The sequence below is a fragment of the Cupressus sempervirens genome, chromosome 10 (assembly GCF_028749045.1).
Source record: "Cupressus sempervirens isolate cs-2001-9-10 chromosome 10, ASM2874904v1, whole genome shotgun sequence".
Lineage (NCBI taxonomy): Eukaryota > Viridiplantae > Streptophyta > Pinopsida > Cupressales > Cupressaceae > Cupressus > Cupressus sempervirens.
This window is the reverse complement of record NC_143127.1, coordinates 75328548-75352481: the sequence shown is the minus strand read 5'-3', so window position 1 is coordinate 75352481 and position 23934 is coordinate 75328548. Positions and strand designations below refer to the sequence as shown.

Here is a 23934-nt window from a genome sequence, read left to right as displayed (position 1 = left end):
TACTTATCAAGTAGGAGATAATTTCCACGGCAAGTCAAATTGTGATATCGCTATCAAGATTTAACTGTGTAATTTTGAGCCAAACTCATTGACCAATGTTTCATGAATAGTGATTCAACATGAATCCATCTCTCATGAGAATAAATGGAACACTTAAGCACTCATTGGATCTAGGTGATGCTCACAGGTACTGGGATGGGTGACCTCCCAGGAAGTCCCGGTGCTTCACCCCTGTGAGCATCACCTAGATCCAATGAGTGCTAAGTGTTCCATTTATTCTCATGAGAGATGGATTCATGTTGAATCACTACTCATGAAACATGGGTCAATGAGTTTGGCTCAAAATCACAGAGTTAAATCCTGATAGCAATATCACAATCCTTTGTGAAGTTTCTTAGAGCCATATATAAGCCAATTTAGTCATTATTGTAGGTTTGTAAACTTTGATATTTATTTGCTATTGCAAATTCCAATTGCTCTATTGTATGCCATTTCAGAGGTGAAAGACCCTCTCCCTAATTGATACTAGAAGTATCGGTGGGAGTAACTCCCCACCCTATTCTTCTCTACTCATAGTTTGAGATTTTGTGATCTGAAGTGCTATCATTATTGAAGCTGACATTATATTGTGTCGCTAGTGTTTTTGTAACTATCCTCCTTGTCTTCATTTTGGCATCAAATTGTGTCATTTTGCATAATTCAATGTTCTCCGAATTCACCCATAATGCTTGTATTTATCCATAAAGATAGTTACAAAAAGGAGGATTGGTGAGAGCAAGATATTGAGTTCATGCAACCCCTTAATCCATATACCACCAACGTTGAGGCTACTATAAGGCAAATAGACACAAGTAGCTGGTCAAACTGAATGACTATCCTGTGACCATTCAACAACCTATCCATCATGTGTCAGTTTGGTTGGGAGATTGTACTCGACAGACTTGGGGGAACTATAAGACTATCAAAAATAAATTGGCAATGCAATCTACCATACGATCTAAAGTAGTAAGTATCACCGTATTGAGACTAACCACTATACAACAATCTATACGTAGGTAGGGAGATTAAGCAACATAGTGCAAATACATAATTGGGGGATTTAATTGCCATTTCCACCTTCAATGTTTATTGTGCATTACTGTATGGATGGGAAGGCCTACAAAACATCACAATGGTATCAGAGGTAATGGTCTTGCTAGTCAATTGGGTAATTGAGATCGAATCATGGCACTAAGTCATAGTTTGGATGATGCATTGAGGTAGCTAAGTGATGGCTTGGATCGAATTGTTTATCATGGAATTCACTCTTTGGTTGGTCATGAGGCATGCATGATCGAAAACTCTTCACTTGAAGGGATTCCTCATGGAAAAGAAAGATCTACCTAACTTATGAGATTTCATAAGAGATTGATGAGCATGATGTCATGAAGGCTTTGGATCACAGCATCGATGTGTTTAATAATTGGCTTCTTTGGGATCTTGGTGAATCTAGATGTGTTAATATTTACATCAGAGTAGCACACCAAATCTTGATAGCGATTTACTCGTGTAATGTTCCCATCATAAAATGAATAAATAATCCGAACATTGTTTATGGGCTGATTGATTTAATATATCTCGGACCCATTTTTATTTTAATTGTTTCTGTAGGTGTTGTTGTTGGCTATCTTTGTAAACCCTCGAGAGTTCCTCCGAAGGGTACTAAGCACAACATGTAGGTAGTAGTAGGTATGCGATTTGGATTATGTTTTCTTTACACTACGAATTCTAGTAGGGATTCTCTGTTGTTCACCATTTTGAAAGTGGAAGATCTTCCCTACTTGGCTATTCCAGTTTCAGTGGGATTCAATCCTCACCCTATTTCATCTTTGTATTATTTACTTAGATCTAGTGAATCCATGCACCATCTTTGTTTGCAATTATAAATATTGTCTGGTGAAGCTTCATCAATTGTATCAGCATCCATCTTGTTCTAGCAATTTACAACATTTCCGTTTGTCATTAGCATAGGAGGAATTGGTAAACTGACACCCTTAGTAGTTGTATGGCATCTACCAAACGGTCTCCCTACATGACAATCCAATCTCACCATTCTCTCAAGTAGCATCTCAGCCTTGGCTACCATATGGATATCCCTCTCAAGACGTACGATAAAATTGTTCTCTCCTCACCATACACCCTCTACCGTATGGTCAAGTAGTCTCCCTAATCCCATCATATGGCCAACACATCTCATACCTTATGAACATCCTTCTCAAGCCATATGACCAACTTAAATTGTCCTCCTGATCCAACTATACGCTCAACCTAAACATCATCGTACGGCTAATTTCGTTCTTTTTGAAACTTACTATCGGGTTTTGGTGCTAAGCAACGTGTAGCCGGGAATAGAACATTATAGTAATATCAGAGCCAAAGATCCTACCAGCCTCTAGATAGTGAATGAAGTTTATATCCGAAAAAGGAGATTTCACTCAGTTGATAAAATGGCAAATCAAGAACCAACTCCTGTGAAAGTCATGACACTATTGAGGGATCTTTCAAGGAATCAAGCATAGATCAATGACACTCAACAACTTAAGGAAGAAACTCTCTAGAAACTAGTAGACAATATGATATTTGGGGAACAAAATGGTCACAGTATCGACTCAGTTTTGGGAAAGGCAAATCCTCATCTGGCATGCTCTCGACCTTGCCGACTTCCCCTCCATGGACGAAGATACCACATGGAGGAAGGCAACCAACCTTTGAGGAAGTTCAAGAATTGTTGAAAGAAGGATGGAAAAATGCAAACTTGGAATAAGATATATCCTACAAAGATTACGCAAAATTGAGACTGCGACATTCTGAAGGCGAAAATTGAGGATATTTTAACGACGATCTTAGAAGAAAGTTGAGTAAAGTAAATCTGTCACCATTTGATGAATCTAGATCCAAATCTTCCCAAGCATGGGTAATGAAGGTTGATACTTACTTTCAGCTTAATCAAATGCCAGAAGAAGTAAATAAATTTGCAGCACTCCACTTGGAGGGAGTGGCACATGAACGGTGGCATCATGGCACTATTATGCTCATGCATGATCAAGTAAATAATTATGCAAAATTCATTCAAATATTAATAGATCGATTTGATGGTAAAGATCCAGAACTTCATTTTAAAGAATTGACATAATTAAGGCAAATTGGATCAGTTGACCAGTACATCACAAAATTACAAAAACTCTTTCTTTTGGTTATGAACATTTCTAAAAGGAGACAGATAGTGCTCTTCATGGACAGATTGACAAAACCACAAAGGCGTTGGGTTAAAGGTCCCAATCCTACCACCCTTTCAAAGGCTATAAAAAAGGCGCGAAGCATGGCATCATCATCGAGATCATCCTCTCGAGGTTACCCCCACTTTGAATTGCCAATATATCCAAGCGATAAAGATAACAAACCTCTACCGAAGAAGCCTTCATTGGACGAAGCTGCCAGACAGGACCTTCAAACGAAGAAATTATATTTCAATTGTAAGGAGCCATGGGAACCTAGGCACAAATGCTTCGGTAAAGGGAAAATACACTACATCGAGGTCGTGTCTGATGATGAGGACAATCAAGAGAATCTATCCATAGAGGACAGTCAACACTAGGAGGACTCCAAAATGGATAATTTGGACCATACGGAGAGAATCGCTGCATTGGTACAGCAGGGAGGATCCATCGCCCTAGCTAGGAACCTAAGATGTACGGTATTCCGAGTATGGGGAACCCTTCAAGGATAGAGGGTCATTGTGATGCTCGATAGCGAAGCCACTCAAAACTTCATAAACTCATCTTTAGTGAATATAAGAGGTCTACCTATAGAGATGCATGCAAGATTCCAGGTCAAGGTCGTTGGAGGAACACTTTTATCCTGCACACACCTTATTCCCCAACTAAGTATCACCATGGCTAATCACACTGTGACAAAGGATTTCTTTATAGTGGACTTGGATGATATGAAGGTTATTTAGGGCATATAGTCGATGGAGTCATTAGATAAATACACACAAAGTTTCAAGTAGATGGACTACACTTTTATTGTTGATGAAAAGATGGTTATTCTCTGTGGGATGGCCAATGAGGGACCAAAGGAAGTTTCGGCACGATTGATGGAGGCCTTTTTTTTTGGCATGAGGACATTGTATGGGTTGTACATTGTTTTGTTTTGGAGAACCAATAAAAGGACAATAGACACCTCGCTAGGATGATGATCTATAGACTTTCTTGAGTGCTCATGATAAAGTTTTAATAGACATTCCTCTTTGCATACCTCCCCATCGTGGTTTTGAGCATACCATCGAATTGGAAGCTGGCGCCAAACCAGTTATCACCACACCATACCGCCATCCCAAAAGATTCAAAGATGAGATCATGAAGATGATCCAAGAGTTGCTTGAGAAAGGATGGATCTGCCCCAGCTCTAGTCCTTTTGCATAATTAGTAGTATTGGTAAAAAAGAAGGATGGGGCATTGCACATGTATGTGGACTACCATGCGTTGAATAAGAAGACAATAAAAAATAGATACCCTATTCCCAAAATTGATAAATTGTGTATGGGTTGCATAGTGTGGTTTATTTTTCTAAAATAGATCTCCTTTCCGGATACCATCAAATCCACATGTGGGAAGATGTGGAGAAGATGGCTTTTCATTGTCACTACAGGCATTATGAGTTCCTAATCATGTCGTTCAGGTTAACAAATGCAGCAGCTACTTTTCAGTCTTGCATGAATCGCATCTTCAACAAACAATTGCGTAAGTACTTGCTGGTATTCTTTGATGATATCCTTATTTACAGAAAAACCTGGGAAGAGCACCTGAGACATTTGGATGAAGTCCTAGGGATCATGGAAGCCCAGTCCTTGTTCGCCAAGCAATCCAAATGTGAATTAGGAATGGAAGAGATATTATACCTAGGGTACGTTGTTAGTAAATATGTAGTGTAGGTCCACTAGGAGAAGATTCAAGCTATCCGTGATTGGCCCCCACAAAAATTGCTCTCTAAGTTGCAAGGGTTCTTTGGACTATGCAAGTATTATCAGAGGTATATAAAAGGATTCTCTCAGCTCAGTGCACTATTAATAATCTGACTAAGAAAGACTCCTTCCAATGGAATGAAAAAGCACAACACACTTTTGATAAGTTAAAAGAAGCAATGAGCATTTGCCTGGTTCTTGCCTTACCTAACTTCACTCAACCATTCATTCTAGAGTGTGACACATCCTAAGAGGGCATTGGCATGGCATTGATTCAAGATAGACACCCAATAGCCTATGAGAGTCAGAAACTTACACAAGCTAAGCATCTATATTCCATTTATGACAAAAAGATATTGGCCATCGTGCATCCTCTGACCAAGGTCTCGCAATATTTGGTGGTTGCCAAGTTTGTTGTCTATACCGATGATAATAGTTTAAGATATTTTCTCGAGCAATGGGATCTGAATGAGACGCAACAAAAATGGGTTCAAACTTTTGTTTCGACATTGAATACGTAAAGGGAAAGAACAATGTGGTTACAGATGCTTTGTCAAGAAAACCCACCATCTGCTTACTGTCTCATATTTCAACTGATTGGAAAGCAAACATTTTGGTGGAATATTCCAAAAACACATTTGCATATAAGCTAATGGACGAAAACACTCGGGTTGACCGATACAACGTAGTGGATGACATCATTTACTATAAGGAGCGGATATACTTAGTACCTAAATCCAAACTAAAGCAAAAAATCCAAAAGGAAATACATACCTCACCCTTGGCCAAACACCTGAGGTTTCTCAAAACCTATAGACAGCTCTGGGAGAGATTCCTGTGGAAGGGACTTACTGATGATGTTTTGCAGTACACATAGGAATGTGTAGTCTGCCAGCAAAACAAATCCGAACACACTTTACATGTCGGACTAAGCAACCCTTGTCGATACCAAAACAAAAGTATGAAAGTATCTTTATGGACTTCATCACCAGACTTCCTAAGGTAGATAGAAAAGCTTTTATGTTTGCAGTGGTTGACAAACTGAAGAAATATGCACACTTCTTCACCATCTCCTCAGATTAGTCGACTTATTTTTTAGAGAAGTTTTTAGCCTGCATGGGTTACCCAAAAACATTGTTAGTGACATAATTTCTAGACAAAATTGTTTTGATTGGTAGGAATAGAATTGTCACCAAGTACTAGCTACCACCCTCAAACAGATGAACAGGCGAAGATTGTGAACAAGTGGTTGGAAGGCTATCTCCAAAACTACGTTGGGGCACAACAATGGGCATGGGTCAAATGGATGCATCTGGGGGAATGTTGTTACAATACAACTTACCACATGTCTATTGGGGGGGAAATTGTTACAATACAACTTATCACATGTCTATTGGGATGGCACCCTTCAAAGCATTTTAAGGGCATGAGCCCCTTTCATTTATTGACATGGTCCTAGGTGACAATGGCGCACCTAGGGCAAGGAACTGGCTTAGGAAGGGCAACACATCCTAAGATTCTTGAAGGAAAACTTACAAAGGGCACAAAATCAACAAAAGATCTACGCCGTCAAACACTGAATCGAGAGAAGTTTTGAAATGAGAGACTAGGTCTATCTCAAGCTCCAATTGTATAGGGAATCCTCATTGAAGGCAAAAGGGAAAGAAAAAATGAAGCCACATTTTTATAGTCCTTATTAGGTAACTTGCCGCATCAGTGAAGTTGCCTATGAATTGAAACTTCTAGAAGAGAGCCGCATCCATAACATCTTTCACGTCTCCTATCTAAAGAAAGTCATGCAACAGAAGATCGTAGTACCCACAGATCTTCCTCCACTCAATGAGGAAGGGAAGCTCGTGTTAGAACCAGCCGAGATCATTGATGTACGAGAGAAGGCTTTGCAAAACCATACCTTGAAGGAGAACTTGGTATGATGGAAACATTTGCCATTGGACAACGCAACTTGGGAAGGTGAACACATTCTTTAGCATCCGGCATTGCATTTGTTTGAGGACGAGCAAATTTTGGGATGAAACCGTAATGTTCTCATCATAAAATAGATAAATAATCCAAGCATTGTTTATAAACAGATTGATTTAGTATACCTCAGACCCATTTTTATTTTAATTGTTTTTGTAGGTGTTGTTGGCTATGTTTGTAAACCCTAGGAAGTTCCTCCAAAGGGGATTATACCTATGGTTGGATTCCTTCATGTTAACATAGATAACATAAAGGTTGTGATAATATAATGTAGTGTTCCAACCCCGCTATGAACCCATTATTCATTGTACCAATTCCTGAGATTGAGTTCGTACAGTCTAAGGTTGCAAGGTATGACTTCAAACTGAAACCAAACAATACTGAAAGAAGGCCGTATGGTTTGAATATGTGTCCATACGGGGGTGGGGTAATGCAAGAGACAAGATAGCATACGGAATGATATGCTAGTCAGAGGGAGCCGTATGGTAGTGATCATGCAATTGGATGGTACGGTGGATGCCGTAAGGAGTCAGGAGATAGAACAAGCTATTCGTATGGTGAGATGGGTGATGTTACAATTATGGCTGTACGGTGCAACAATCTGGCCGTACGGTGTAATTAAACCAGCCGTACGGTGGATACTACAGTCCGTACAGTGACAGTAAAGACTATACGGGAGCTGAAGCAATGTATGGAAAGTGGATGGTATGATGTGCAGACTGATTGGCCATATGGGGCAATGGTAGGCTCTCTAAGATGTCGTACTGTAATGTCCCCATTTCCTAGATCGATTTTTATAGTAAAGTTAATATAAAATAAATAAATCAATAAATATAATTTATAATTATGATTTCATTGATAGAGTAAAATAAACAAATATTATATATATATAATTTATTTTGATCCTATATCAAATGGATATAACATTATATCATTTGATAAAACATTAAATAAAAAGAAATAATAATAATTAAATATATAATAATAAAAATAATAATTATTAAGATTAAGACAATACAATACGAGAGTACAAATGAATATAATATAATAAGAAAATTAAAATGATAATAATAGTAATATGATATATTATAATTAACTAGTATTATTATTAATATTAATTAAAATAATGATAATAATCATAATAAATTAAATAGTTAATTTTAAATAATTATAATAATGAAATATATATTAGAAAATAATGGAAAATTCATGCAGATATTATAGAAATGGTGAAAATCATCAAAGAAAGAAATGTATGTTATAATATTCAGCAATAAAGGGAATAACAATATAACATTGAATACAATTTCCAAGGACATTGCAAAAAGGGCCCGAATTTGTAAGAAAAGCCGAAATTATAGGAAGTTAGAATTGAGAAGAATTATTAGCCAAGAACACACGATATTCATAGAATTGAGAAGAATTATTAGCCAAGAACACACGATATTCATAATATTAAAAGGAATGGGAATAAGGTATGAAAGCACACGACTTTTGGCAAGTTTAGTGTGTCATCCTATTAATAAGGGATCAAATCAGATATCATAGGGATGGGGCATTGATTAAAGGGAATACCATCAAATAGGAAAAAGACTCTTAATTATACTTCAACGTCAGACACAACTTAGCGTGGGAATCACCAAACATAGTGGCATAGTACTCGGACAGAACTAATTGCACGGGTAGGTAATCTTCAAACATGATCTGAACAGTCACTAGGAGAAAGCACCAAACACTTTCTTTCTTATTTTCGACTGATACCCGGATAACATTTAGAAAGGGAAATATAGCTGGGAACAATAGATGTGAGAGAGGCCAGAATTAATCATTTCCAGAGTGTAGCCAATGAATCCCAAATTGAGATTATCTCAGTAGGGGATTTATATTCTATTAGAGATAAGAAGGAATAAAAGAATACGAGAACATTGGAATCCGGCAAGAGCCTGAGGAGCATATATATGTTGTAAGCATATGATAACAGATAAAAGACATTGCAACTGAGAAATATATAAATATAAATACCCGTGAAGGATTGAGGGTTATCACCACTTATTTTTATTATCATTTCAGAAATCATATCAGAATTATAATTATTTGGAGATACTATTATAGAGATATTTTGTAGACTATTGGTCATCTATTTCCCCAAGCTGAGCACATGATCATAAAAAAAAGAAAGGACTATGATCTATAGTGATAAAGATCTGAAAATATATCTAAGTATATTTGATCTATACATTCTTGATGCAGACCAGTCTTGCAAATTAAGTCCCTTTAACTCCTTTGGTGAAAACTCAAAGTTCATAAATAAAGATAGAGAAGATAAGAGAAAGAGAAGGCAATCATTTGTCCTGTTATTCCAAGGGTTTGGAATAAAGGGACATTACAGTGGTATCAGAGCATTGATCTTGCCATCATGTGAGTAAAGACTTATGGAAACTTACAAGAGAAGGACAAATAAAATTACAATGATCGACTTAGCAAATGAAGTGAGAACATACATGGAGCAAACCAACTAGACCAATCAAACTATACTGAATCAAATCGAGAAATCGAATCAAGCCCTCTTGCAAGCATTACAGAAAATGGGGTACTCCATTAATAACCTAAGGAATAACTCTTCCAATGAGAAAGATATGAGTTCAAATGAACCAGACATTAATGAATCATCATCTAGAATTCCGAGACCTCCCTTCTTACCTAGAGAAGAAACTCAAAGGGAAGAGGAGGGAATAAACCAACCTATCAATAGCACAATGGAGAATGCAAGAGCCTATGCAAACCTTGAACCCGAAATTAGAGAACTCATAACTTTTGCAGAGTTTTGTGAGGGTCAAAAACATGAAGTTCCTAAAAGAACAAGAAGATATGTTAATAAAGATCTGAAACACAAAGTAAACAAAGTGATATTGCCCAACTTTGATGGGTCAAGAAAAATGACAGCCCATGCTTGGCTTCAAAAATTAAACACATATTTTACTCTTAGCCCAATGACGGAGGAAGACGCACTCCAATTTTCTATACTCCACTTAGAAGGCACGGCACATGAATGGTGGCACAATGGGCTTCTCTCCCTAGGACATCAAAACATAAACTCATATTAGCAATTCTCCCAAAAACTGATCAAACGATTTAGCCAAGTTGAACCTGAATGGTACTTCAAGGAGCTGACCCATTTAAAGCAGTACAGAACAGTGGAAGAATTCTCTAATGAATTCCAAAAACTTGCAGTATCTCAAAAGAGGCTTACATACTTATTTGTTGAAGGCCTAAAGGATTCTATCAAAAATATAGTTAACCCATTAGAAACTCAAACGGTGGAAGAAGCCATTCAGAAGGCTAGAAAAGTGGAATCTAATTCATCAAAAGAAAGATCTAAGAATTTCTCGACTAAGACGGAGCATAAAAATGAAGACTCACACAAAGACCAAAAAGAGAAAGAATGTTATTTTTGCAAAGAGAAATGGAGCAGAAGACACCAATGCCAGAGTAAGGAGGCCCAAAAGAAAAGGAAGGATAAATTGAAGAAAGGCATATGTTTTAGATGTAGAGGCCCTTGGGAACCTGGACATAAATGTGACAAAAAAAGTCAACTCCATCAATTAGAAACAATGCACGAAATAAATAATGAAGAGGCTTCAGAACAAGAGTGTGAACAATGATCAAAAGAGGATATAGGACTAGAGAATTATTGAAGCTTCGAGGAAGTCAACTTTGGTCATACCTTGATCTAGAAATGTAAATATCAAACAATACATATATGTAAATATTTTTATAATTATTAATAGAACTTTAATATTTAATAAAAGGAAAGAGTGGCAATTAAGGGAGAACTAATCATGACACCCTATTGTTAGCACCTTCCTAAGGGGGCAATTAAGGGAGAATAGCTAGGGCACCCTATTACAGAAGTATATAGGGAGAACCGTGGTCAGAACACCCTATTGCTCTGTAATTAAGGGAGAACTGCTAAGGCACCCTATTGCAGAATTAATTAAGAGATAATAGCTAGGGCACCCTATTGCAGTGGTATATAGGGAGAACCGTGGTTAGGACACCCTATTGCTCTGTAATTGAGGGAGAACCGCTAGAGCACCCTATTACAGGAATAGTTGAGGGAGAACCGCTAAGGGCACTCTATTATAGTGATAGTAAGGGAGAACTGCTAGTAGGGCACCATACTACAGTATGATTAGCGAGAACTGCTAAGGCACCCCACTATAGAGGGAATATTATAAAGGCCTAGGGAGAGATAAAGTCTCTCCCAAGGATTATAAGACGAATGCGTCCTAAAGAGGCATTCATAGAGACCAAGGAAGAGATGAAGTCTCTCCTATGGATTAAAGAGACTAATGAGACCTTAAAGAGTATCCATAAGGTCTTGGACGAGATAAAGTCACCTCAAGGAATTACAGGATGTATTGATTTGGACTCGTCACAGGAGGAGATGGTGCATAACATGGAGCATAGAAGTACTATAATATATCAAGATAAGTTCTACCCTTTGAATCATTTATAAAATTTTACATTTAATATTTTAAATTTGACATTTTTGATCTCAAATTAACATTGTTGTTGCAGGACGAACTATCAAACCTTAAGGATAGAATATTGAATTGCTTGAGGACAAACAATTTTGGGAAGGGTGGATTGTAATGTCCCCATTTCCTAGATCGATTTTTATAGTAAAGTTAATATAAAATAAATAAATCAATAAATATAATTTATAATTATGATTTCATTGATAGAGTAAAATAAACAAATATTATATATATATATATCATTTATTTTGATCCTATGTCAAATGGATATAACATTATATCGATTGATAAAACATTAAATAAAGAGAAATAATAATTAAATATCTAATAATAAAAATAATAATTTATTAAATTAAGACATTACAATACGAGAGTACAAATGAATATAATATAATAAGAAAATTAAAATGATAATAATAGTAATATGATATATTATAATTAACTAATATTATTATATATATTAATTAAAATAATGATAATTATCAAAATAATGATAATAATCATATTAAATTAAATAGTTAATTTTAAATAATTATAATAATGAAATATATATTAGAAAATAATGGAAAATTCATGCAGATATTATAGAAACGGTGAAAATCATCAAAGAAAGAAAAGTATGTTATAATATTCAGCAACAAATGGAATAACAATATAACATTGAATACAAATTCCAGGGACATTGCAAAAAGGGCCCGAATTTGTAAGAAAAGCTGAAATTATAGGAAGTTAGAATTGAGAAGAATTATTAGCCAAGAACACACGATATTCATAATATTAAAAGGTATGGGAATAAGGTATGAAAGCACACAACTTTTGGCAAGTTTAGTGTTTCATCCTATTAATAAGGGATCAAATCAGATATCATAGGGATTGGGCATTGATTAAAGGGAATACCATCAAATAGGAAAAGGACTCTTAATTATACTTCAACGTCAGACACAACTTAGTGTGGGAATCACCAAACGCAGTTGCATAGTACTCGGACAGAACTAATTGCACGAGCAGATAATCTTCAAACACGATTTGAACAGTCACTAGGAGAAAGTACCAAACACTTTCTTTCTTATTTTCGACTGATACCTGGATAACATTTAGAAAGGGAAATATAGCTGGGAACAATAGACGTGAGAGAGTCCAGAATTAATCATTTCCAGAGTGTAGCCAGTGAATCCCAAATTGACATTATCTCGGTAGGGGATTTATATTCTATTAGAGATAAGAAGGAATAAAAGAATACAAGAACATTGGAATCCGGCAAGAGCCTGAGGAGCATATATATGTTGTAAGCATATGATAACAGATAAAAGACATTGCAACTGAGAAATATATAAATATAAATACTCGTGAAGGATTGAGGGTTATCACCACTTATTTTTATTATCATTTTAGAAATCATATCAGAATTATAATTATTTGGAGATACTATTATAGAGATATTTTGTAGACTATTGGTCATCTATTTCCCCAAGCTGAGCACATGATCATAAAAAAAAGAAAGGGCTGTGATTTATAGTGATAAAGACCTGAAAATATATTTAAGAATATTTGATCTATACATTCTTGATGTAGACCAGTCTTGCAAATTAAGTCCCTTTAACTCCTTTGGTGAAAACTCAAAGTTCATAAATAAAGATAGAGAAGATAAGAGAAAGAGAAGGCAATCATTTGTCCTGTTATTCCAAGGGTTTGGAATAAAGGGACATTACATGTCCGGTGCAATTATAGGAGAACAAAATGTTGTACAAGGCGAGTATTTCTAAGCGTGAAGAGTTGGAAGGAAGAGAAAACAATAATACAAACCAACTTGATACTTGAAAATGCAGAATGTAACATACACAGATTGCAAACGCAGAGCTAAGAAATTCACCAACAGGTATTGATATGCAATTAAGTTCCCAATTTGTTAGATACAGATCGAGACGAACACCACGGAATAGGGTGAGGGATGAATCCCACCAAAACTGCATGAGCCAAACAGGGAAGATCTTTCACTTCCAAAATGGCGAACAACAGGAATCTCCAACAGGAATTTGCAGTACATAGAAATATAATCCAAAGCATGCCTACAACCAACCTAGGAGTCATGCTTAAATACCTATCGGGAAAAGCTTTTTGAGGGTGTACAAAGTTTGCCGACGGGACACAAACTACAAAAACAAAATAAAAATGGGTTTGAGATAAAATAAATCAATCGGCCCATTACACAAATTAAATTATTATTTAGTTTATAACGGGGACATTACAGTCCTCTCATCTCAAAATTTGCTTGTCCTCAAGCAAGTGTGATGCCGAGTGCTAGAGGATGTGCTCGCCTTCCCACGTTTTGTCATCCAACATAGTGTTGCCAGCGCACCAAGTATTCCTTCACAGTGCAGTTTTGTAGGACCTTTTCATGCACTTCGAGAATCTCAATAGGTTCCAGAATGAGCTTCCCTTCCTCATTGAGCAGTAGAAGGTCCATAGTGATTGTGATGTTTTGCCTTATAGCCTTCTTTAGACAGGAAACATGGAAGACATTGTGGATGCGACTACCCTCCGGAAGTTCCAGTTCGTACACTACCTCACTAATGCGACGGATCACATGATAGGGACCATAAAAGCATGGCTTCAATTTCTCCTTCCCTATTCCCTTTAATGGAGACTGTCAGTATGGCTGAAGCTGGAGATAGACCAGATCCCCACTTCAAAACTCCTCTCTATCTGGTGTCTATCGGCGTACACCTTCTATTGATCTTGTTCCTGCTGCATGTTCTCTTTCAAGCTCCTCAGTATATCCTATCCCTCCTAAAGCCAATCCTTCACCCTTGGAGTGCGACTGTCACCCAAAACTGTGTCAATGAAGGAGAGGGTTTCATGCCCATACAGAGCTTTGAATGGTGCCATCTCGATAGACATGTGATACGTTGTATTGTAGCAATACTCCCCAAGATGGATCTATTTGACCCACGCGCGCTGTTGTGCCGAGACGTAGTTCCGAAGGTAACCTTCGAGCCATTTGTTCACAACCTTAGTTTGGCTATCTGTTTACAAGTGGTAACTCGTGCTTGGTGATAACTCTGTCCCTGCCATTCGAAACAATTCTATCCAGATAATACTGACGAATCGTCCATCTCGATCACTGATGCTATTTCGGGGTAACCCGTGCAGGTGAAAGACTCCTCTAAAAAACAGATCGGCAAATTGTGCAGCCTGAAGATCCGAGGGGATCACGAAGAAGTGAGCATACTTTGTCAACCTATCAATCACCACGTAGATACAGTCCTTTCCATTCACCTTGGGAAGACCTTTTATGAAGTCCATTGATATACTTTGTCACGAAGAAGTGAGCATACTTTGTCAACCTATCAATCACCACGTAGATACAGTCCTTTCCATTCACCTTGGGAAGACCTTTTATGAAGTCCATCGATATACTTTCCCACTTATGTTTGGGAATTGGCAAAGGCTGTAACAGTTCGGTAGGAAGAGTGTGTTCGGACTTGTTCTGTTCGCAAATTGAACGTTCTCTCACATGCTGCAACATGTCTCCTTTCAGTCCCTTCCATGAAAATCTCTCCTGAATACTTCTATAAGTTTTAAGGAAGTTGGCATGTCCAGCCAGAGGGGAGTCGTGCACTTCCTTCAGGATCTTCTACTTCAATTTAGATTTTGGCACTAGGTATATCTGATCTTTATAATAGATGATATCATCCACCACTCTGTACTGATCATCGTGGATGTGGCCATCCATTATCTCATAGGACAATGTATTCTTGGAATATTCTACTAATAGTTGTGCTTTCCAATCAGCTGAGATCTAGTCTAGCAAGCAGATGGTGGGTTTTCTGGACAAGGTATCTACAACATTGTTTTTCCCTTTTACATATTCAATGTTGAAATCAAAAGACTGAACTTTGCTTACCCATTTTTGTTGCCGTTCATTCAAGTCCCACTGCTCGAGGAAATATCTCAGACTGTTATGATCTGTATGGACAACAAACTTGGCACTTACCAGATACTACTAGAACTTGGTTAGCGCATGCATGATGTCCAACATTTCTTTTTCGTAAATGAAATACAGGCATTCTGTTGGTGTAAGCTTCCTGCTCTCATAGGCGATGGGGTGTCTGTCCTGCATCAGAACTGCTCCAATGCCCTCCCCAGACGCGTCGCATTCCAAAATGAACGGTCGAGAGAAGTTAGGCAGTGCAACAACCAGGCAAGTGCTCATGGCCTCTTTTAGCTTATCAAAGGTGAGTTGTGTTTCTTCATTCCACTTGAAAGCCCCCTTCTTTGTTAGATCTGTTAAAGGTGCGCTGAGCTGAGAAAAACCTTTGACAAATCTCCTGTAGTAATTGCACAATTTGGAGAACCCTCGCAGATTCGTGAGTGATTTTGGGGGAGGCCAGTTGAGGATTGCCTGAATCTTCTCCTGATGTACTTGAACCCCGTATTTACTAACAACATGCCCCAATACAATATCTCTATGATACCAAACTCACATTTGGACTGTTTGGCGAACAAGGATTGTTCCTCCATGATACTCAGAACATCATTTAGATGCTTCAGGTGCTCCTCCTATGTCCTGCTATACATAAGAAGATCATCAAAGAATACCAATAGATACTTACACAATTGTTTGTTGAAGATGCGGTTCATGCATGACTGAAATGTAGCAAGTGCATTGATCAAACCGAATGGCATGACCAGGAACCCATAGTGTCCATAGTGGCAGCAGAAAGTCATTTTCTCCACATCTTCCTCCCTCATTCGGATCTGATGGTATCCGAAATAGAGATCTATTTTTGAAAAATAGACTGCACCATGTAGTTCATACAACAGCTCATCTATCCTTGGGATGGGGTACCTGTTCTTTATTTTTCTTTTGTTCAATGCATGATAGTTCACACACATGCTCATCGTTCCATCTTTCTTCTTGACCAACACCACAGATGACGCGAACGAGCTAGAGCTAGGACGGACCCATCCTTTCTCAAGCAATTCTTGAATCATCTATTCAATCTCATCCTTGAATTTTTTTGGGTGGCAATACGATGTGGTTATGACTAGTTTTGCCCCTGATTTCAACTCAATTTTGTGTTCAAACCCCCAGTGAGGTGGTATGCCAGGAGGAATATCCATGAAAACTTTTTCATGCCTACTTAAAATATCCTAAAGTTCATCATCCTGTAGAGGTGTTTGGTGCCCCTTCATAGGTTCTGCCGAGATAAAACAATGCGCAACCCACAAAACGTCATTGTGTTGCAAGATTGCCTCCATCTAATGTGTGGAAACTTCCTTCAGACCTTCACATGCCATCCCTCAGAGAACAACCTTCTTTTCGTCAACCACAAAAGTGAAGTCCATCCACTTGAAACTCTGAGTGTACTCATCAATTGTCTCCATCCACTATATGCCCAAAATGACTTCCATGTTAGCAACGTCCACTATGAAAAAGTCCTCCATGACCGTGTGATTCACCATTGTGATGCTCAGCTAAGGAACAAGGTGCATGTAGGGCAGGAAAGTCCTTTCGGCTACTTTGACCTTAAAGCCTACATGTGCTTCTGTAGGGAGACTTCTTTTCTTTACCAAGGATGAGTTTATGAAATTCAAAGTAGTTCTGCTATCCAACATCACGTTAACCCTTTGTCCTTGAAGGGTACCCCACACATAGAAAACAGTGCACCTCGGACTGCCAGCTAAAGCAATGGATCCTCCGCATTGTACCAAGGCGGCAATCCTCTCCATATAGTTTAAACTCGCCATGTTGGTGTCACTGCTGGGTTGGATATCTTCCACTGGCATTTCTTCTTATTCGTGTTCATCCTCATCATCAGACACTACCTCGATGTAATGGATCTTCCCCTTCTTGAGGCATTGGTGGCCAAGCTCCCAAGGCCCCTTGCAATTGAAATACAATTTCTTCCTTCTGAGTTCTTGTCGTGAGGCTTCATCCAATGACGACTTCTTGGGTGGAGGTTTGTCCCTCGGAAACGTTGGTGGTTTCGGATGTGAGTGACTTTGAGAAGATGAGGATGATGCCGACAACGATGCCATACTTTGTGCCTTACTGATTGCTTCCGACAGGGTAGATGGATTGAATCCCTTCACCCAACCCTTCAGTGGTTTTTCCAGACTGTCCATAAAGAGCATGACCCGCCTTCTTTTGGAGATGTTCGTGACCAACACAGAAAGTCTCTGAAATTCCGCAATGAACTGATCTACCAATCCAGTTTGCCTCAGTTGCACCAGCTCTTTAAATTGAGTTCAGGGTCTTTCCCATCAAATCGTTCTATTAATCTCTCCGTAAATTCTACATAGGTCTTTATTTGATCATGCCCTAATGTGATGGTGTCGTGGTGCCACCATTCATGCGCAACTCCCTCCAAGTGCAACACGAAAAATTTGATAGCTTCTTCTTCTGGCATAGGATTCAGCTGGAAGTAGGTATCGACTTTCATCACCCATGCCTGTGCAGAAATGGAGCCTGATCCATCAAATGGAGACAGATTCACCTTACTCAATTTTCTCCTAAGATCATCGTTAAAGTATCCTCCTCTGTTTCTACCTTCTAAGTATCTCATTCTCAGATCTGCATAATCTTTGTAGGAAATGTCTTCTTCAAGATTTGCATTCCTCCAATCCTCTCTTATCTCTTTGAAAGTTAGTAATCTTTCTCCGTAGTGTGCTTTCGTTCATGGCGGGAAGGTCGAGAGCGTGCTGGCTGAGGGTCTGGTTTACCTGATATTGAGTCTCCGCTGTGTCCATTTTGTTCTCTAGATATTTTGTTCTCCGCCAACTTCTTGAGGGTTTCCTCCATGAGTCGTTGCGTATCCATGATCTGTGCCTGATTCCGGGCAAGTTCCCTCAGAAGTGCCACAAGTTCGACACCAGTCATTTCCTGTTCATTAGCCATTCAATCAATGGAATGTGTCCTTCTCTTCTGGCTATAAATTCTCATTCACTGTCCACAAGCTGACAAGATCGAAGAGCTCTGATACCACTATAGTGTTCCAACCCCGCTATGAACCCATTATTCATTGTACCAATTCCTAAGATTGAGTCTGTACAGTCTAAGGTTGCAAGGTACGACTCAAACTGGAACCAAACATTGCTGAAAGAAGGCCATATGGTCTAAATATGTGTCCGTATGGGGGTGGGATAATGCAAGAGATAGGATGGCGTACGGAATGTTATGCCAGTCAGAGGGAGCCGTACGGCAGTGATCATGCAATTGGATGGTACGGTGGATGTCATATGGAGTCAGGAGATAGAACAAGCTATCCATAGAGTGAGATGGGCAATGTTACAATTATGGCTGTACAGTGCAACAATTTGTCCGTACAGTATAATTAAGCCAGTTGTACAGTGGATACTACAGTCCGTATGGTGACAGTGAAGATTGTACGGGAGCTGAAGCAATGTATGGAAAGAGGACGGTATAATGTGCATACTGATTGGCCGTACGAGGGAAATGGTAGGCTGTCTGAGATGTCGTACGGTGCAATTATAGGAGAATAGAATGTCGTACAAGGGGAGTATTTCTAAGCACGGAGAGTTGGAAGGAAGAGAAAACAATAATACAAACCAACTTGATACTTGAAAATGCAGAATGTAACATACACAGATTGTAGACGCAGAGCTAAGAAATTCACCAACAGGTATTGATATGCAATTAAGTCCCCAATTTGTCAAATACAGATCGAGACGAACACCATGAAATAGGGTGAGGGATGAATCCCACTGAAATCGCACGAGCCAAATAGGGAAGATCTTTCATTTCCGAAATGGCAAACAATAGGAATTCGCAGTACATAGAAATATAATCCAAAGCATGCCTACAGACAACCTATGAGCCATACTTAAATACCCGTCGAGAAAAGCTTTCCAAGGGTGTAGAAAGTTAGCCGACAGTGACACAAACTACAAAAACAAAATAAAAATGGGTCTGAGATAAAATAAATCAATCGGCCCATAACATAGATTAAATTATTATTTATTTTATAACGGGAACATTACATATAACCATTGTGTTAACAATAATTATATATAAAATTAAATATATAAAATTATTAGATAATTATTAAATTTAATATAATTATATTATATTATATAATGATAATTATATCAAAGGCAGTGTCCCTTGATTACAAGGCACTACCATTATATATGTACAGAGATTAGGTCTTCCTAAAGGGGGAAATTAAAACATATATACACTCTAAAACTTTTGCTAGCGTTATTCCATCTCAAATTTTGTTGTCACTAGCATTTCAATTACTATCATTCTTGTGTTCATTCTAGTGTTAAATTGTGTCATTTTGCATAATTCAACGTTTCCTCCTTCGCCCATACTATTGTAGTTAACTACAAAGTAGATCACAAGATAAAGGATTGGTGATAGTAAGATACCGAGGTCATTTGACCCCCTAATCTATATGCCACCAACATTGAGGCTATAAGGCAGAAAGACATGGGCAATTGGCCAATTGATATGGTTATTCTATGACTGTATGACATCCTCTCCATTGTGCCTCAGACTTGGGCAATACTGTATGGCTATCGAAAACAAATTGGCAGAGTAATTGACTCTTTGATCTAAAGTGGCAAGTATAACCATAAAATCAAAATGACAAGCCACCATACGACAATAATTTGTGTGTGGGTACGGAGTTTGAGCAACATCATACAACTACAGAATTGACAGGAAATAATTGTACCAAGATAGTGTCTTTATGAGAGCATGTCGTACGGACCATACGAAAGGAGGTATTTTCTCGCCATTTCCATCTTCAGTGTTTTCATCACCATATGGATATGAAGCCCTATGAGACATCACACTCTACCCTCTCCATGGGAGGAAAAAGTGGAAAGAAACCTCCACAAAAAAGTAGTCGAACTATTTGAAAATACTCAACTAGGGTTTAAGAACTTGGTCATATCAAGTTATTAAGGATAGGGGTTAGAACCAAAAACCTAGGGATAAAGGAGCATTAATTCAAGGGAAGTGATCAAGGGCTAAAAAATACAAGTGGAGGGGTTGAGAGCTCGTGCATTGCCCAAGGTGCAAATGAAGCACAAGTACGAGGAGAAAGAGCCAATCTACTCCAACCTGACACATATTGTGTCAACCAAACAAGAAAGACAGTAAACACCTCGGAGAAGCAGGAACTCTCTAAATTCGCAAGGGATGGATCAAACGACGCGGTAGGCTTACCCAGACACTGTTGTATTGGGATTAGTGTTGTGCATTTTTTACTACATTCTTTGTGTTGCTAATTTCTGGTCTGCATGGGCAAACCTTTTCCTCTCGAATTGTATTATCTAGCCTAAACCCCTTTTGCATTTTGGTGTTCTTTTTTCCAATAACCATTCTCTAATTGGTTTTAAGCATCATGGGATCCTCTTGGAAACTACTACCCTATTCAACACCTATACAAACTTACTAGCACAAGTCACTCGAGTTTCAGGAGCTCTGTGACCATATGCGGAGGATTGAATTTGTAAACCAAGTTCTTCAACATAGCCTATAGAACATGTCCATTAAACTCTCTATCATGATTGTCAAGAATGCTAAACTACAAGGTATTGTAATTTGTTACCTCGAATATGAAACAAACTTTTGTTAAAGAGCTGAACATTCTGGAAACTAAAGAAAAACAATCAAAACTTGTTGATCTCCATCATCAAACTGATAGGTAGCTCAAATCATGGGCCAACAATGGTCCCCAACTAGCAAGCGTACAGTTACTTGTTCAATCTAAACTCACTAAGGAACTTGTGGATAGATTTCATTTGATCCACAATCAACTGGACTGCCACTCCCACTACCCATTTCACATGAATAGCTACCCCTATTATTGTGAATTTAGCAAGTTTTGCAAGTGTAACAAATAAGTTAGCATACTCACTACTTAGATTTATAATCCTCGTCACACCCCGTTTGGTAAGTTGTGTTGCGCCAAGAGACAAAGGTTGAAGTGCACATAGATCAAATCCTCAACTTCTTTCACACTTGAGTTGATGGAGTAGGTATTCCTACTCTGCTCAATTTAAGTGACTGATATAGAGTCAATTTGATGCAGGCATTCAAATTTATTGACATATTCAATAATTGAAATTAAAAGATCGATTCTTACCTTATATAAAAGTAATTGCAGAAAGCTCGAAAACCAAGCCAAGCATCACATGTACTTAGAAGGTAGAATTGTAGCTATTAAAATATCAATAAATCAAAGACTTCAAAAAATAAAATAAAATATCAACTTTTGACACATGATTGTTTTCTTCCATCAATATCAACAATGAACTTTTATTTTTCCTTTCATTTTTAAGTTAGTATGTTCTCATAAATGACAAACATTACCCACTTATTCAATGCATCTTTGAAAAATAATCTGAATTTTCATACAAACCTTGAATTGAATCCCACTTAATTTTGACAAAGATGAATCTACACATCGTATATCAATGATTGTATCTACTTCATACTCTTTATCATCAACCTCTGAATCATCCCCACTCTTTCTGTAGCTGCGACTATTATGTCTATCAATTTTAGTAGTTGCCGCCTTCTTGTAATCTCTACATTCAATGTATTTCTCACATAGCTTTTTCCATTCTTTTATTAGATGTAAAAAGTCCTCAGAAATTTCATTGCGAACCTGGAAAATTGATAATTGATGTTAGATTTTAGAAATTGAATGACAAACAATGCAACTTAGTGAAAAAAAAAACTTGGTACAAAGAGACAACCTTAGTTTCTGGGTGGTTGTATTTCATGCTCTCACAAGCATAAGAATTTCGGTCAACAGCCCATCTCTGCAAAACAAATGGACAATAATACCAATTGAGACAATAATATCTGTTGAATATTTTTACTCCTCTAAATAAGACAAGAAATATTATAGCATGTAGTTTTTACCAAAGCCCAAACCATTGATATGGGCTATTTAGATGCTTGGAAAGATTAATGCTAATATAGAGTTTTCAGTAAATTAAATATAGGACTAGTATCTGTCCTTAAGACCAGCAAAACTGTTCAGTATACCAATTTGTTGCCCTTATAAACAACCACATTTCCAAATTAATGCCGCATTGCAGCTATCGTGCATTTCAAAATAAATCATAGAAGATGGCAGTAAGATTCTGTCCAAAACAGTTCACATTTTAAAATGCATTTCAATTTAAATTGTTTCATTGTTTCAGACTATCATTGAGTTCCATATTTTCAATAGTCAGATTGTGATGTAGAATAAAATGAAAACATGCTGACTTTTAAATCATTTACCGTCATAAGTTTCACACCAGATAGGTTTGCGCCAATACACAATCCCGTTGACATACCACCACAACCAGAGTATAGGTCAAGAAGACTCAACTCTGAGTTAATGACTCCACTTCTACCCTTCCCTGAGTTTATATTTGAAACATTATTTAGTAAGACATTTGGACCATTATTGCTAGATGTTGATGCTGAGTCAGTACTGGCCAGTTCACTATCTGCAGAGAGTGTTATGAAGATAAACTTTACTTCTTTAAATATCACAATAGATGAAAACTCAGAGAGGCTACTAAAATATGTGAAAAAACAGAATGCCAAACTGCAACTCCAAATAATTGTTCCCTTACCATTAAGAAGACTCTTGAATGTCGAAAATGCATAATCATAGCCCATGTCATAGTAGTAGTTGCAAGGAGGTATTGACTCATGCTTACATTTGAACCTCGTCTGCAAACATTAAAGTACACAACACATATGGTTTCAGTTGCTCTAGAAAAACTCGTTAACTATATCAATCCTTAAGGCATTTTGTACCATTAGAAGAAAAGTTTTACTGCTAATTCAAGCTTATTTTTCATAATTAAAAGCTAGCTGCACCACTAACATGCTCAGAAATGAATAGCGTGCCCAAAACTGAGAAAGATCATTTTTAATGCTAAATTAAGGTAATTATTCTAAGTCAAAATAATGCAGCCTTTCAGCTTCTCACCTGCACAACACATTAGAGATGATGATGATGATGACAGAGGTTTCAAGCCAAACATTAGATTTCCACAACATGTGACATTTTCATCCATAAGGCTCTAATCCCATAGACATACCAAATTTTCAGATTTCTCATAATGTATCTTTAAAAATAAAGATTATAATTTGAAGAACATTGCTGCTTATAGAATATCCACCCTAAAGGAGAAACTGCAGATCTAAACAAAGGCTGGGTTTGACTGGTAGATGAAGACAAGGAAACCAAAGACCACTGTGTTGAAAGAAGTTTTATTGGTGGAAGAAAAAGAAAAGGGTGGCTAAAATGTTTGTTTTTTCAACCTAACCTTAAAATACCCATTTCTACTTGATATCTAATTCATTTTAGGTTCATTTGATGTCTCATTTTGCTCTCTCATTCTTACAAGTTTGAAGTGGAG

At 37.6% G+C, this 23934-nt stretch overlaps 1 protein-coding gene across 6 annotated transcripts in view; it reads right to left on the bottom strand.

Moving 5' to 3' along the window:
* The window catches only part of LOC149532657 (DNA (cytosine-5)-methyltransferase CMT3-like), a 323016-nt gene that overhangs the window by 180721 nt on the left and 118361 nt on the right, over nt 1–23934 (bottom strand). For 4 of the 6 annotated variants that reach the window (XM_089807362.1, XM_089807358.1, XM_089807363.1 and 1 more), the window contains exons 6-9: nt 23140–23239; nt 22799–23010; nt 22264–22329; nt 21924–22172 (exon numbers count right to left, since the gene is read on the bottom strand). In XM_089807362.1, the coding sequence (XP_089663488.1) occupies nt 21924–22172; nt 22264–22329; nt 22799–23010; nt 23140–23239 (627 nt within the window). The remainder of the gene's footprint in view (nt 1–21923; nt 22173–22263; nt 22330–22798; nt 23011–23139; nt 23240–23934) is intronic. The other 2 variants (XM_089807360.1, XM_089807361.1) reach the window with 1 other exon arrangement.